The sequence below is a fragment of the Aquarana catesbeiana genome, linkage group LG04, assembly GCF_042186555.1.
Source record: "Aquarana catesbeiana isolate 2022-GZ linkage group LG04, ASM4218655v1, whole genome shotgun sequence".
Classification (NCBI taxonomy): domain Eukaryota; kingdom Metazoa; phylum Chordata; class Amphibia; order Anura; family Ranidae; genus Aquarana; species Aquarana catesbeiana.
The window spans coordinates 617,871,812-617,889,605 of NC_133327.1; the positions used below are offsets into that span (position 1 = coordinate 617,871,812).

The window sequence follows — 17,794 nt, forward strand, 5'->3', positions numbered from 1 at the left end:
GGGTAGCTTGTAATCAGGTCAGTAGACCTGGGGGTTTGTTCATAACTGTTTTTACACAGGATTAAAGTGGAAATTCGTTGCATCTGAGGTAGAGCTGCACAATTCTGGCCAAAATGAGAATCACAATTTTTTTTTGCTTAGAATAAAAAGATCACGATTCTCGCGGCGTAAAATCTTTCACATTATACAAAAAAATTGGGCTAACTTTACTGGTTAGTTTTTTTAAAATTCATTAAAGTGTAATTTTTCCCCAAAAAATTGCATTTGAAGGACTGATGCACAAATACAGTGTGACATAACATATTGCAACAACCACCATTTTATTCTCTAGGGTCTCTACTAAATATATATATATATATATGTTTGGGGGTTCTAAGTAATTTTCTAGCAAAAAAAAAAAAATGATTTTAACTACCAACAAATGTCAGAAAAAGGTTTAGTGTTTAAGTGGTTAAACTTCCCTCATTTACACACCAAAGTGTATTCCTTTGATCTAAAGGACAAATCGTTACAATGTTTATACTTAAGTTCCACTGCTAAAGAATGTTGTGATTCTTGGCAGACTGCCCTGTTTTTTTTTTTCCTTTCTTTTGACGGCTGTCGGCTTTAGCAGAGCAGAGAGAATTCTCTGCATAGAAAGAATCGGAAATACTTTGTCAAGATCGCAACGGGAAAAAATCGCGATAACGATTCTTAACGATTATTCGTGCAGCTCTAATCTGAGGACTACAAAGCAACAACACTGTTTCATTAATTTTTAAAAAGCATACTCCCCCATCCATCCATGTCTCTATGCTTTATTTTGCTGGGAAATCACTTTGAAAAACATCTCCCAGCATTTCTGGCCATGGCCATTATGAGAAAGGGCAGATAATTCATGTAGCATTTACTTCCTGGAATCCATCTGCCCTGAGCTTAAACATGCAGGTGTTTTTCCTCAGAATCAGTGACCCATCAGATTAGGTAACGGAAGTGACGTTCCACCGCTACCAGGTTTGCTAATCTGACACCTGCAGTCAGAAGAAGGCAGCTGACATCTTACTACACCCAGCTACGTCTTGAGTTTCACAGTAATTTTAGCAATAAAGTGAGTGAATATAAATAAATATAGTATATTGACATCTGTGATGCTGTTTGGATGTTTCATTTTGAAAGGCTAAAGGTTTAGCGCTGAGCAGTGCGGGGTGTACCAACATGGCCTCCGCCACCTTCCTACTGCTGGTGTCCAGCTTCTTTCAAAATGTAACATGAAAACAGCATCACAGATGTCAACATACTATATTGATTAATATACGCTCACTTTAGTGGTGGAATTACTGTGAAATTCAAGACGTAGCTGGGTGTAGTAAGATGTCTGCTGTCTCCTTCTTCTGACTGCAGGTGTTCTGTCAGATTAGCAAACCTGGTAGCAGTGGAACACGTGCGCAGCTGACGGAACGTCACTTTCGTTATCTGACGGGTCGCAGATTCTGACGAAACACAGGCAGGAGGGTGTGCTTAGCTAAGAGAGTCGTCCCCATCCCCCCCCCCCCCCGACACTCCTGAGATGTGTGACATCATTTGCCTAGGCATGGAAAACACGAAGTAACTGAAAAAATGTAAAAAAAAAAAAAAAAAAAGCTTAAAACAACTAAATATAATATGCATTACGATCTATTTACCAATGCTAACGGCATAAGAATTAAAAATAGTCACTGTTGACAAAAAGGTTGAAGTTCCGCTTTAAGACAACTTTCATTTACACATTTTTCTCATTGGATTTGATTACATGAATGTGTGACTCCCAGGTGAGAGTTTCATGTATCCTGTGTGAACAGAAATATTCTCTCAAGCAGCCTTAGATATGCAACAGCTTTGCAGATATTTAAAGCTGAACCCCAGCATAAGCAAATGTTGGCTAAATACAAAAGGCTTGTGTATTCTTATATAACTCTCAGTGCTTTGTGTATTTCTTCCAGGTCTGTGCAGTAATCCAACGTGAAACTTTACCTCTGTGCTGGAGTTTCCTGTAATAAAGACCGGTCACTGCTGCTCTCTCTCCTTATGTGGGGTGACTGGTCTTGTCTCCGCCCCTTCTTGTAGTTTTCTATAGGCATCCTGTAGTGCATGTGGCCTACTGGGCCCCTCCCACAGCTTCTCTCTGCACAGGATGATGTCACTGCTGTTTTTACAAGATAATAACTAGGTTTGTAAAGACATTTGGATTTGGTGCACACAAAGTGGGTATATATATATATAGTGTGTGTGTGTGTGTATATATCCTTTGTGGCTATTGAGGAATATATTTAAATGAAAGTATTTGTGCCTGGAGTTCAGCTTTAATATCCCCTTAAAGGGCAGACGTCGGCAGCGCATCCACCCGCTCAGCAGGTTCCGCCCGCCTGCTCTCTCTGCTGATCCCTGCTGAGCAGGTGGATGACAGGTCTGCATCAGCAGAGTGAACACGGACACAGCCCACTGTTCTCTATAGGGCAGTCGGATGGACACAGACCACCTGTCCATTTCCATTCGACTGTCATCCAATCCAATCCACCAGATGCCCATCCGTCTGTTTTTAGTGGATCAGATCAGTTGCTGGCAGGTTTCAGTGGACACATGTCTGCTGACATCCGCTGCTATATAGAGAAGAATGGAGGTTCTGATCGGGTCCGCCTGAAAAACTGACAGATGGACCCAATCGGAACATCCGTGTTAAAGGGGCAGAGAAGAGAACTAAACTGTATCTGAGCAGCACAAACTGAAAAAGCTATTTAATTCATTTTTAATATTCAGTGTAAACGCCCTCATCCATCCATGTCTCCATGCTTTATTTTGTTGAGAAATCACTTTGAAAAGCCCTAGCATTTCTGGCAGTGGCAAACTTGAGTAAGGGTAGATGATTCATGTAGCATTTATTTCATAGAATCCATCTGCCCTTAGCTCAGGCATGCAAGCTGGAGGGTGTGCTTAGCAGAGAAAACCCCTCCTTGCCCTCCTCCCCTCCTGAAGACTCCTGGGATGTATGACATCATTTTGGCCTATTCCTGAAAAGCAGGAAGTAACTGAAGAAATGTTAAAAGAAAAGTTTAAAACAGGTAAATGTGATATACTTTCCTATCTATTTACTAATGCTAGCAGCATGAATATTAGAAATAGTTAATGTTGCATGAGAGAGTTTAGTGTGCTTTAGGCAGAAAATAAAAAGGCTAACGCAGCATATTACTGGACATCTGTAACTTGACCTCCTGCTTTCTGCAGACTTCTGGGAAAAGACGTAAGATAGTTAAGGGTCAGTAGGAAATTGGAATCCTAGCAAAGTACATGTGTGTATTCCAGATAGCAAGAATAACGTGCCACACATTTGCGACAGACAATCTGTTAACTTAAAGAGGAACTGCAGTCTGCTCACATAATTTGTAATAAAAACATCTTTGCCATTCTGAAGCTTCCCTCCAACCACTTTGCATATTATTTTATGAATACTGTGATTCTGTACTTGCCAAATATGCTGCAGAAATCTCCCTCCACTGACTCTGGCTGCAGCCATTTTAACTGTGGGCAGCTGAAGCTGCTGCCTGTTTACTTCCTGGATTTATACAGACACACAGAGGCACACCTCCAGCTCTGCAGCTCTCATTGGCCCTCTTATGACTCATCCCCCTCCCTTCCTGGCAAACTCTCATGAGAGAGAGAGAGATGTGCATGATGTTATAAGCCTAGGCTTTTTTCCAGACAAGAAACAGGAAGTGGGCTGTATAAGGTACTTACTAGCAGAAAATAAATGTTTTACCATCCAAAGTTAAAACAACAAGGGAAGAAGATTTAATAGATGGAAAGATGAAAAAATGACTGAAGTTCCACTTTAAATGTGTGTGGCAAGTCTCTAGCAAGAGCAAAGTTGCAGTTGTGAGTCTACAGCAGGAGCTCTGCAAGTCATAGTGACCCCTGTGGTGGGATGACTATCGCACAACATAACTGAACCTGAACTTGCAGCAGACTTGCAGAATGTTTGTAAAGAAAGTTGATCTGGAATCATGCAATGCGGACTTGCTGCAAATGTGCAACAAACGTGTGTGAAGCATTGCAAGTCTAGCAACAGCTTAACAAGTCCTTTTCAAACTTGCAGCATAATTGATTGCTATCTGAGATATACTGTGTGTGTGTGTGTGTGTGTGTGTATGTATATATATATATATTTCGCTGTCTGTGAACAGTTGGTGAAATTTCCCTTCACTTCCTGTTCCAGAGACACAGCAGGAAGTTAACCACTTGCCGACCAACGCACGCCGATGTAGGTCCTAACTTTGCTGGTGGATATCGTTGTTATGGCAGCATCTAGCTGCCATAACCCCGGTATCCCCGTTTTCGTGCGGCGGTCAGCTACAAGATAAAAGTGGTCTCTGCAGCGGATTAGCCGCAAAATCACTTTTATCGGTGGCGGGAGAGGCCCCCCCCGCGCGCGCCGCAATGCAGTGCCCTCCACCGCTTACCGGAGCCGTCAGTACCGGCGGAGGCGATCGCGTCTTTCCCCTTGCTGTGCCTGGAGACGAGTGAGGGGAAGATGGCGCTCACTCGTCTCCATGACACTGCAGGGCGGAAGCGACGCCAAAATGTCACTTCCGCCCATACGTCTTAAAGCGGGGTTCCACTCAAATTTAAACTTAATCTTACCCCCTTCAGTTAATTGCATAGATGTTCAAATGCCGCACGAAAATTTTTTTTATCGCTGTAATTACCTTTATATTGTACTTTATTGTGGCACTTCCTGTCTCTCCTCACATGGGAGTAGGCGTGTTTATTGCCTTTCCCCGGGGCTGCACTGTCTCCTGGGAGCTTAGTGTCAGGCTTCCCAAGATTCAGTGCGGGAACAATGATCATGCTTGTGAACAAGCTGTGAATGAACAGCATTCACCGCATCCAGGAAATCAATGCTTGTGGGCTTCACATGCCCACAAGCAAGATGGAAACAGCCAGCATCACATTTTTAAAGTTATTCTTCAGTACGAAAACAAACAGAAGTGGAAATATTACACCCAAACTGTGAGTATTATTTTGGGATTAGCAAAGTGTCTCAATGACCTTAAAAAAAAAAAAAAAAGATTGGTCGCCGGACTCTCACTTTAAAGCAGGGGTCTTCAAACTGCGGCCCTCCAGGTGTTCAGGAAGTACAATTCCCATCATGCCTAGTCATGTCTGTGAATGTCAGAGTTTTACAATGCCTCATGGGATGTGTAGTTCTGCAACAGCTGGAGGGCCGTAGTTTGAGGATCCCTGCTTTAAAGGCATATTTTTTTCAGTGTCATTTTTTTAAATGACTTTTTTTTTTTTTATTGCATTTTAGTGTAAATATGAGATCTGAGGTCTTTTTGACCCCAGATCTCATATTTAAGAGGACCTGTCATGCTTTTTTCTATTACAAGGATGTTTAATTTTACATTTTAATTTTTTAAACGCCCCGTCCCGACAAGCTCGTGCGCAGAAGCGAACGCATACGTGAGTGGCGCCCGCATATGAAAATGGTGGTCAAACCACACATGTGAGGGATCGCCACGATCGGTAGAGCGAGAGCAATAATTCTAGCCCTAGACCTCCTCTGTAACGCAAAACATGCAACCTGTAGAATTTTTTTAAACGTCGCCTATGGAGATTTTTGAGAGTAAAAGTTTGACGCCATTCCATGAGCGGGCGCAATTTTGAAGCGTGACATGTTGGGTATCAGTTTACTCGATGTAACATTATCTTTCACAATATGAAAAAAAATTGGGCTAACTTTACTGTTGTCTTATTTTTTTATTCAAAAAAGTGAATTTTTAAAAAAAAAAACGCGTAAGACCGCTGCGCAAATACGGTGTGAAAAAAGTATTGCAATGACCGCCATTTTATTCTCTAGTGTGTTCGAAAAAAAAAAACAATATATAATGTTTGGGGGTACTAATTTTCTAGCAAAAAAAAACTGTTTTAAACATGTAAACACCTAAATTCCAAAACGAGGCTAGTCCTTAAGTGGTTAAAGGAAATCTCCCAAAGTGAGGGAAATTCCCAACTTGAACAGTTGTCTCCAAAACAAATGTCCCCATTTGACAACTTCCTCGTGCCTCTTATTCTGGGGACAATTTAAAATTTTGGGATTTCCCCTAATATACTTTCTAATTAACGGTGGTCACCAGTACAAACAGAGGGGGACGCAGCAATAACAAACTTGAGAGAGTCTAACCATTTTCCACTCTTTCTAAAACTAAAAAAAAAAAAGTTTCGCCTAGAGATGCACTTTAAACATGCAATATTACAGTATATGGTAAATGTAAAATGCATTAAAATTGATAACAGCTTATAATAAAAATAAACCTTACTCGGGAATTATTGAAAATGATGTACCAAATTAAAGCCTTTTATGCGCTTAAAGGGTAACTCCACTTTCGTGGGGAAAAAAAAATAGCAAATAAAGAAAAAATAATATAGCACATATAATTGCGACACTAATCATATTATTATTGAATGTTATTAAAAATTACCTTTCCTTTTCAATCTGCAGCCACTGTAATTTTCTGAGAATTTATTGCAATATGGCTACCTGGAGTTGTTCTGTACAGAGAATGTGTACTGACCACTCCCCAGAAACATCATTTCCTACTTGTGTGATTGACTCACCGATTTTCCCAGAAGTCTGCCCAAGATACAAGTCAGATTTCAGGCATCCCCTGCAACAAAAATGTCATTTTTGGAGAGATACTTTCAATAGGAACACATCTAAAGGGATGCAGGCCCTGCAGCTTTCCTCATTGGTGCCCTGCAGCTGCACAGCTGACAGTTAGTTATGAAACCACTCCCATTAGACCTCCTCAGCAAAGGCATAGACAATCACACATGGATTTCTTCAGAATAACAAAAGGTAGGAATCTGTAACAAAGGTTGTTCTAATCCTTGAAATGTACATAGATACATTTTCTCAAAAAAAGTGGAGTTATGCTTTAAAAACAATGTAAAAGGTATTTAGGTGGACAAACCAGTTATAGCGTTATTATTAAAGCCCCACTCCAGGAGGAAGGTGGGGGGAACCCTTAACAGGGTCATAAAGGCTTATTTTTTTCCTCAAATAACAAACATGTTGTACTTACCTGCTGTGTGCAATCATTCTAAACCCCCTCTTTTGGGTCTCCCGCTGGCACTCTTGGCTTTACCTCTTCTGTGTGTGCCACCATAGGAAGCCGCTTGCTATTGTGGCACCCCTGCAGGATCTCTGCTGAGTTGGGCTGTGTGCATCCTTAGACACACACAGTGCAACTTGGCCCCGCCCCAGCTCCCTCCTCACATGATTTGATTGATAGCAGCGGGAGCCAATGGTTCCCACTGCTGCCTTTGTGTCCTGTTAGGAGAGGAACACAGACCAGAACAGCTGCAGATGGGCACAGCCCTGGATCGAAATCGTACTTAGGTAAGTGTATGGGGGGGGTTGCATACACACACAGTTGACGGAACGTCACTTCCATTACCTAATCTGATGGAGTTTGGCAAAGGATACCACTTTCCAAACCCTTTTGTGCCAAGTTAAAATTTCTGCACCACAAAGCTATCCTGTCCATCTGGGAATTTTAAAATGGTTCTATAGGCAGAACACATTTTACCTAAATGCATTCCCTGCATTAATGTAAAAACTAGTAGTTCTATCACCCCCTCACCCCCCAACAAAGCCACACGCTGAGTGTTTGGCAAGTGGTTATGGCACAGGATTGAACAAAAAAAAAAACAGGCATTCAAAAGGTGGCAGTGTCACCTTCTGAATGCCTGTAAACCATCTCTAAGCCACCTCTGAAAAAGCAATCCACAGTGGACCGGTTTTCAGATGGGTGGTAGAGCCTGGAGCCGGCTACCCATTTAAAAAAAGCTAAAAAAAAACAGGAATGACACAGTCTAGTAAACTGCACCTTTGACCAAAATATCATTTTTGGGTGAACAGACCCTTTAAGAAGGGGGGGCAATAACGATGCTTCTCTAAACTACAGTAAGAAGCTTGTTGAATATGTTAACCTTGTGTCCTATAAACCTTAGATCATTTTTGGCAAAAATGTGTTTTATCTTCACAATTTGACAGTAACTCTGTCCTTGAATTTTGGAATTTAACATTGAAATATGTAACAGATTTTCCTCCTCAGTATCTTCTGTACAGCTGCGGAGAGGCGTCCTAACACTGCCCAGGAAACCGGGAACCATATAATAATATTACTTATCTCTTTAGCAGCCTCATTAGGGAACAGAACACTTGTTTTTGGCTGACATTTATCCGCATGCTTGATGTCTTTCTCTGTTGTTGTTTTTTTTATTTTCCTGTTCAGCACGAGAGGAGAATGGATATAGTGGTCTACACCGATGCGTTTACGGAGGTATTGGAAACAAAAGCACAAGAGCTTTTTGCAACTTTCTATAAGGCTTTGACTTGCATGAACTTCTGTTTTGTTAACAGCTCTGACAATGTAACCGCAACACAGTAACCTCTAACGAGCATCGGCTGCAATGCAAAACCCCCATTTTGCATTGATTCAGTTACTTACAAGTTTATTTTTATTTGACTAGTATTATTATAACTGCTATCATATATTTAATAATGTTGGCAAATCATCTAGTGTTTACAGTATAAAATTCTCCAAGTGTAATAGCAAAGGAAATAATAAACTACAAGCTGCCTGCTGCTAGCTTGCAAAAGAAGAAATGGATTAGGCAGAAATGAGGCTTGTCCAGGCCAAAGGCTCAGATTGTGGATAGATTGGGCACAGGCCATGGTCAGAGACCAGCAGAACTTGGTTTTACCTAAGCTGAGTAGACTACTATGACAGTTTCAGGGTTTCTGTGGGCCCAGTTTTTCTTTCACTTTATGTTTATTGGTAAAAAAAAAATAAAGAAATGAAGGTAATACTTATACATAGTATACAGTATGACACAAAACCTAAATCACCTGTTTTGTTCAGTTTTCCAAGGAACTAGATTAAGAAACATCACCCAATACAGGGCTCTCTCTCTTGTAAAACAAATAACTGTGAAAGACAATCTTATTGAGCTTAGAACAAGACAAGCCAAGGGATATGCAAAAAATGAGGAGGAAGGGGTGAAACATTGTAAATTAGAACAAGGGTTACCCGACTAATGGATGATGGAGTAGTGTCATGGAAAGACCGAAAGCTTAGCAGGCCCAGTTTTTTGCGAGACCATATACAGTAGGCCATGGTGATCTTCCCTAAGATGCTTGGGTTTGTTTAGGCCCAAGTTTTGGTCAGGCCTAGGCTTGAAAACAAAGCGTTTGAGACTGCCCAGTTTTAAGTTTTGGACAGGCTACATAGAACTTGGCTTTAGACCAGTAGAATGGATCTTCAGCTTGTTTAGGTCCAAATTTTGGAGAAGGAACATAAATATCGATAGGATGATCAATGGAATTCCATGCTATGGTACCTTAATTTTTCATGGTGGTAGATAACCGGGACTTTCCTGGCTTTTCTTCTGTAGATTCCAACTCTCAGTAGGCTACAGTTATTGTCTCTCACTCCTGGCTACTAGTATAATAATGGATAAGGCTTACTGTTGAAGATCTGGGTTGCCATGTCATACGCTGTAATATGGTTAATCACAGTCCCAAGCTTCAGGTATGGAAGAGAAAACTGAGGGCCTATGGAGGTATAACCTCAAAGTTAACTTGTGCTCTACCCATGAATGGCAAAGTGTTAGGCTCCCTTTAACAATGGCCCAACCTTCAGCTTGTACTTACCTTCTCTTCGCTACCCTGTTACTCTGTTTGGCTGTCAGGAGCAAAGAGAAGAAGCCCTGCTCAAACTCATTACTTGGAGTTTACCTAGCCTTGGACTCTCTTCCCAACCCTATGTGACAGTGCTAGATGCCTGAGAAGCCTATCAGCAAGGACCAGTGCTGTGGCATGGGATAGAAATCACGGGCTCCCTCCTATGCAGACGTCCAGGTTATTTCTCCTTTCTTCCTTTTCCTAAAGTGGACCTTTGACTTTGCCCTGCATGGACCTTGAGGTTGTTTAATCACCTTCTGTTAGATCAGTGGTCGCTAACCTTTCGGACCTTGGGGACCACTAAACTCACAATTATGAATCCCGTGGACCACTAACATGAATTTTCCATGCCTTATACACACAGTGCTCTCTGTCCCCAGTATTAACTGTCAGCGCGCATTGAGAACACTCAAAACATTGGGTGGTATACATCTGCTGCAATGTTGATGTGCGGCAGGAACCCTGGCGACCTTTGTGTTATATGACCAAGCAGACTTCTGGACTGTCATATAGTCATCACGAGGTGAACAAATGAATACATCTAAGTGGTGATCAGCAGTAGTTTCCTTATCAGATCCCATACAATTACTAATGCTTGGCAATGCCACTTGATTTTCTCAGAGCCCACCTATCAAACCAATTGGTGTTTAAATGCGGGTTGTTCTCTGTGGCCCTATCTAGTCTTGAAAATCTCATAATATACACATTTTCAAGGAAAGCTGGAAGAACTCAAGCCTCTCAGAGCAGGACCAGTAAAACTGCTTGCCAGGGTTAAGAGTGGGCCATGGTGCAGGTCAGCTGTGGAAGGCAGCTGTAAAGGTTTCCTACTTTCTCTATGAATCTGCTCCATTGTTGTGCTCCATATCCGCTCTCCTAAATTTTCAGTCCCCAGAGGGTGCAGCCTGAACAGCCAGACACTTTCCCTGCTGAAAAAAGTTAGTCATTCTAGTTTTGAAGTTTTTCTTCATAAGAAATAATCCCCATGACACCACTCTGCTAAAGATGAAAGGACACAGCTCCCCCGTTTCAGAGGAAATCACGGTCGCTTGGTAGAGTCTTGCAGGAAGGGGATGCCAGTTCATCCAAATTAACCAATTGTTTTGTGAAAAATAAGTGCCCCCTTTGTTTTTGTTGTCCTCTATATATAATTTGACCCTTTGGTGTCCTTGTGCGCCCTTTAGAACAGAAACATGACTAAGATATCAAGACTCATAACAATCCAATAAGAAGTGTATATCATGGAGAAAGAAAGAGGATACATCTGTAATGTGCAGGATAAAAATAGACGGTTCATGGGCTCTGGGGGAAAGACTTCTATGGTATTAAATAAAAATGTCCTGGCAGTTTTTTTACAATTGTTCTAAATTGTGCACATATGAGTAAAAACATTCAGTTGCAGTCGTAAATTCCTCTAATAGACCGCAGTTGATAAATGAACAGCAATGTGCATACATTTTAGAAAAGGCCAATGACTTTTTATACAGGGATCTCAGGTCTCATTGTACATGAACCCCAAGTGTTCTGGGCCCTGGAGTGTCAGTGTGTCATGATTCTGAGACCTGCAAGTGTCAATGTGTTTTTGTTATGGGATCCTAAGTGTCGGAGTGTAATTGTTTCAAGGCCCCCAAGTGTCAGTATATCATTGTTTTGGGTCCCCCCGAGGTGTCAGTATATCATTGTTCAGGGACAACAAAGTTACAGTGTGTCTTCGTTCTGTGATTCAAAGCGTGGGTGCATCTTTGTTTCGCAGCCCCCCCTCCCCCCAAGTGTCAGTGTGTCATTATTCTGGCAGTCCAAGTGTGGGTGTTTTGTTGTTTTGGGGGGCCCCCAGGTTTTTTGTAATTGTTTGGGGATCCAAGTGCCAGTGTGTCATTGTCCCATCCCCCCAGTGCCAGAGTGTAATTGTTCTGGGACCTCAAGTGTCAATGTATAGGGGGATATTGGTACAATCTTCTCACTCTAAAAGTGGTTGTAAATCTCAGACATAAGATATGAACAAAGCACATCCCTGTATATTGTGTACTTGTCTCAAACCAGAGCACTAGGTGTCATTTCTGTCTGCTGCCTTGATAATAACAAGCCTTGTGAGCCACAGAAGGGTTAATGCCTTAAAACAAATCCTAAGTGCAGATCAGCTGCAAACACTAATCACGTTTCATAGTCGTGTAGTGGTTGAAAAAATATAAATGTGTCTGCGCTGAAAAATCCAGAAAGTGCTCCGTGCAAAAATAAATAAAATCAAATAGATATATACTGAATACCAAATAATCAAGGCTAATTGACTCTTAGTGCTTAATCCACATGACCCCCAAAAGTGCAATGTGCAAAATTATTCCAAAATATATCCAAAATCTGAGTGTCAAGATAGAAATGAAAGAATAAAAAATATAAAAATTATATATAACCATTCCTTATAAAAAGTCTTTATAGTCCATAAAATATAAAGTGCTCAAAAAAGTGTGTCCATAATCAGTGAAGTCCATCCATCCTGCTCATTTCATAAGTGTATCACCATAAAGCATGCCTTAGTGCTCTCCTGTGACCCCCAAAAGCGCATGCGCTCACCTTGATGTGTGTGACACAGTAACTAAACTCTGTCAATACACTCTTTGGAGCCACTCCTGTGCTCAATGGGATCAGCTGTGTAGGTCTCCAATGTTCCCCAACATTCGTAGAGGATCGCCTTCTTCCTTACTTGAGCTGAGCAGATTCATACAGATTTTCTGAGGGAACATTCCACCTTCTCCTCCAGGCTCTGAAGGAAGGTTTACTGGGTCCCTGGCAGTGGCGGCCCGTCCATAGGGGGTGCATGGGCACTGCCTCCCCAAGCTTAGAAGCTGCCAGCGAAGCTCAGGAGTCGGTCAGGCTTTCTTCACTCCACCTAGGTCTTATTTTCAGGGTATGTCTTATTTTTCCATGAAGAAGAATACGGTACACATTTATTGTGCCATTTTTATTGATCCCCCCCCCTTCTGATCCTCCTGTGCCATTTTGATCCCCCCCCCCCTCAAATCCACCCTGTGTCATTTTAAGTGAGTCCCCCTCCCCCCACCCCTGTGCCAGTGGACAGTGGATTATTTAGTCTCTCCCCCCTTCACCAGACATTCCACCCCCCTCTTTACCAGACATCCCCCCACCCCTTTATCAGATTTCCACCCCCCCCCTCCACCTCATTCACCCCAGTGTATCTGTGCCGGCCAGATTCCACACAATGTGCCCGACTCCTGCCCCACGCGACTCACTCACTGTCTACTTGTGAGTCAGCCAGACTCCGTCAGGGCAGAGCGAACAGAAGACGGCAGCTTGTCCTGGCGGCGGCGCGGGCTCTCTGATTTAAAGAGACCTCGCACTGCCTGAACAGCTCTGGCTGCGCTGTAGCCAATCAGTGAGCTTCGCGGCGGCGCCCGCCACTACAGTCCAGAGGAGTCAGACGCTTTAGGGTAGCTTCGGGGGCCTTGTTTCATCAGGGTGGCCTTATTATCGGGAAGGCCTTATTATCGGGGAGGCCTTATTATCGGGGGATGCCTTATATTACAGCGAGAAGCAAAACTGGAAGTAGGTCTTATTTTCAGGGGATGTCTTACTTTCGGGGAAACAGTGTATGTAAGGGTTTACAACCATTTTAAGGTCCTATGTATAAATGTGTTCTTATTAGAAAATTAAGTATTTTACCTACAGCCACCAACCAGGGCCACACTTTTTAGACCACGCTTATTGCTAATTTGTAGCGGAGTAGAAGTATCTTAAGTTTTTAATAAGAACACATTCATCCAAAAAGCCTTTAACCCCTTGGTGCCGTCCGCATGCAAATATGTTGTCTCTTGTCGCAGAGAGGCCACATATTTGCATTAATTGCTGTCAATACAGCTGTGCCGAGAGCGCATGTGCTGCGCACTCCTGGCACAGTTACCAGCGCCTAAATTAACGTTTTCAGATCATGTGACCACCGTGACAGCCAATCACAGTCACATGATCTTAAGTTCCGCCCTGCCTCCCAGCGTCATAAACCTCTTAAAGGGCCGGGAGGCACCGGCGTGAAGAGGTTAATGTTCTGAAGATTTTAAAGCACTACTAAAGTTAAAAAAGAAAATAAACTTTCCCCCTGCAAGGTAAAGGCATGATGTTCTGATATGCATCACATGCTAGCACATTATGAGAGACTTACCTTAAAGCCCTCCAGCGACGCACTTCCCCTGGCTCACAGGGCTTCCATCTTCACCTGGTCTTTGTTCCAGGTTTGTGGGCTCTGGCCGTTTGAATGGCGGGCCGTCCCTTCAGAGCACAGTGCGCATGCACCGGTTGCAGAAGTAGTGAATGTCTCCAAAACGGTGCAGGTTTAGGAGATATACCTTGTACCTATAAGTAAGCTTTATTATAAGATTACCTATAGCTTCAAGGGAGCAAGCAATATTTACTACTGCTTTATATAAGGGAAAATTTTTCAGTTTGTATAGTTCAGCTAATTGCATCCCGCATACGTAATGTGATTAGCAGACTAGTGAAATAGAATTCATAAGAAAGAACATTGATGGAATTGTTTAGTTCCTTCTTCAACTTGTTACACACCTTTGTTGTATTTGGCTTCCGAGTTGTAACTTGTTGTGTCACTTTTCTTGCCATGAATTAATGCTGCATTCAAGAATTGCCTGCTTTATGTGTGCCTGCCTGGTACCCTTCAAAAAACATTTTGGTACATACCACTGGTATATATATTTTTGTAATTTAGTTCTATTTGCAAAAAAAAAAAAAAATGTATGCGTCCTTGCGTGGGCTAGTTTTGTGCACTTTGAGTGTAATATTTGCATGTCAGTTGAAAGTTAAAGTTTTACTGAACCCACAACAGTAAAATCAGTCTGTATCTGCAGTAAAGCATGCTTGTTATACTCATTGTGGAACCTAAGGGGTTAATTCTCGCCATTGTGTAAAAAGGCTGTTTGAGCCTGTCTTCTTTGATCCTCCCCTTCTTCCACTATCCCCAATTAATCTCCCGATAGTACAGAGCCTCGGGGAATTCTGCACATGCTTAATTTGGTGTGTATTGCTAGAGAATTTTTTTTTTTTTTTTTATGGGAGGATGTATGTGATTGGCACAGGGCCAATCAGCACTGTCCAGACAGAGGGTCAGGAAATAAACAGTAAGACTGGGGAGGAATCTAATCTAGCAGAGCAGGGCAGACAAACAGTGAGTTTGGAATACGTGTAATAAATGCAATATCACAAGCATGAGACTGCAGGCTTGGCTGGCTTAAATCAGGTTTGGTCTCCACCCAGAGACTGGCCACATCAATAAACTTGCAGGTGGACAGACAGACTGGGATGCATCATAGCCAAAATCAGGATGCCGCAATGAGACCAGCAGCTGTCAAAGGACAGGAGTGTTTAGAAGCTACTGACAAGAGATTGCAGTTCCTGGCTAAACATGAATACAGAAAGCAACCAAACAATTGCTCAGGTCCACAAGGTAGGAAGAGGTGTCGAAAGGAGACAGAACCTTATTTAGAACTCTTCTTACGACATAGAGAGTAAGTGTCGGATAATATATTCCCAATCAAGAAAGATAGATACTTCCCCCTGACAAAGAATGCACAAGGCAAGTATAAAATACTGTTCGGAGCACCATTCACTAGAAAGTTTCAAGCAACCAATATGGGAGTGCCTAGAGGGAGACTGAAATTGCATATGTCCCAGCTGTAGAGTTATCCCATTGATCCCACACATTGAATGTAGTAGAAAACACCTGTAGTCATTTCCAAAGGTGGTGAGCGGTGGACGCACTGGCTTGTAGTGTCCTCCTAGCACCCGAGCAAACATGTAGATAAAGGAAAGTCGGCAGCTCGATCCACCGCAATGAATACATTTATTAATCCAGGTGTGGTACAAACTATTACAGGGCTTACACGTTTTGGCGTGTAGCCTTAGTCATAACCATGGAAAATCGAGCTGCAGGCTTTCCTTTATCCACAGATCCCACACCTTGTTGAATTTATTTGGGCAGCTCTGTGAGAGGTAGGCTTTGGGAGGACATGTTTAATGATTGTATTTCTGCCCAGAGTTAGGCTTCAACTATGATAAACTGAAATAAATTTATCAAAATGGCAGATTTTCCCATTGTAGAAAGAAAGATTGGGCTCTGTGCATATGAGCAGACTAACTTTTTTAGCCAATGAAATTTTGCCTTCCATTTTTGCTAATTTGGTACAAGTATTTTGGACAACAACGGTTCTTCTTCATTTGAAAACTTTTATGCATGTCCCAGTTTATCGGTTGCTATGGACAATACAAACAATCCCTTCTTTGATACATAAGGCACAACATCAACCTATTTATCGGCATTGTGCCCTTTGGCATCCAGGGCATTCTTGGGCTTTTGGTTCTTGCCATGGATTTCTCCAGCCTAGCCTAAGCTGTTTTTGACAGATATTTTTTAGTCTCTCACAGGAGTCAGAGCCGTGAGCCATTCTTCGTCATGTTTGGAATTTCCTGTAGGAGAATGACACTTCATATTTGACATCAGTCGATCCAGACACTTTCTACTGTGATCGCTGTCGCATTAGATTTGATTTATATATCCCTCCTCGTCATGAGGTTAATTGGAATGGACAGCGGCCCGCTAAGCCCTGCGTTCACCCTTCTCAGGGCGATGGGGGAGGAAGCGCTGTTCAGTGACACCGCACAATGTATGTAAGCAGCTGGTTAGTGCTGCGTAAACATTTTAAGCTCAGGATGTGTAAAGGGTGATAATCCCGCTGTGTAAGTCCGGTAAATCCAGGGACCGCGCTTGGCTCTTTGTTTTACTAACAGTGGGATTCCATTACCTCTGACCTGGTTTAAAAAAGATCAAGAATTGTTGGTTTATGTAGCTGTGTTCTTGGCAATGCTGGTGAAATTCTGTTATGATAGGGGCCCTGAGCCCACTGTCTCCTCGAATAATGGCACTTCCCCTACAAGGAAACTGTATTTCAATGAGCACACACTTAGACACACTGATTTTATACCTGATTGTCAGACACTGGGGGAGAGGAACATCATGCAATCACTATTGTACTGCAGGGCCAGAACAAGGGGTGGGCAGGAGGGGCGACTGTCCTGGGCACCGTGGAATTATGTGACGTGGGGGGGGGCCACAACGTGGTTGGGGGAGGAGATTTTTGTTGGGAGGGGGAATCCTGAAGGGCAGCAGGGGGTAGGAATTGTTTTAGGAGGGGAAATGTGGGGGTTGTGTGCTAGGAGTGGTGATTTGGGGGAATTTATGTTGAGATGGGGAAAGAGGATTCATGCTAGGAGTGCAGATTTTGGGGATTTGTGCTAGAAGAGCTGATATGGAAGAATTTGTGCTAAGAGGGGAATTTTTTTGTTGGTGTGTGTGTGTGGGGGGGATTTCAGCATGGGGGAGATTTGTACTGAGAGGAGGGGGGTTTTAGGGAGTAAGCATGCAGATTAGTGCTCAAATTTTTTTTTTTTGGGGGGGGGGGGGGGTTTTGCTCACACGATGCTCATACATCTTAGGGAGGGATGGGGGTGCAGTTTGGTATGTTCGCCCTGGGCTGTAGATGACCTTGTCCCAGCACTGTTGTGCTGTATTGCAAAGGAGGAAGCAGAGCATGCCTGTGTAATTAACAATTATACGCAAAAACAGAAACCAGGTTTAATAATAAATGGATCACTTTCCCATATACATGTAACACTCTCTCTGCTGGGCTATCTTTTATTTTACACATGCTAAAATGGTTATTTTGTTCATAAAAATGTGGATTGCCTCTGTAACATCTTTATTAATTCTAACCAGGTCCAGTTGAATGTCACAAAAACTACTATTAGTTAAAGAGGAGCTCCAATCGTATTGGTGTATATTAAAAGTCAGCAGCTACAAAAACTGTAGCTGCTGACTTTTAATAAACAGACACTCCCCTGTCCCGGGGATCCAGTGATGTGCTTACCCGATTTTTTTTACCGTTGTTCTGCTGCTTCACAGCTGGGAGCCCCTGCGCATCCGCAAGTCGCACTGCGCTCTGCAGATGGCCCCGCAGTCCTCTG

The 17,794-nt window shown here is 42.6% G+C and overlaps 1 protein-coding gene across 2 annotated transcripts in view; it reads left to right on the forward strand.

Annotated features, from left to right (window-relative positions):
- EHD3 (EH domain containing 3) overlaps window positions 1-17,794 on the forward strand; it is a 107,432-nt gene that overhangs the window by 64,263 nt on the left and 25,375 nt on the right. Inside the window, exon 4 of one of the 2 annotated variants that reach the window (XM_073628288.1) lies at window positions 8,310-8,357. The exons of the other annotated variant lie outside the window; for it this stretch is intronic. Coding sequence (XP_073484389.1) covers window positions 8,310-8,357 — 48 coding nt within the window. The remainder of the gene's footprint in view (window positions 1-8,309; window positions 8,358-17,794) is intronic. 2 annotated transcript variants of the gene reach the window in all.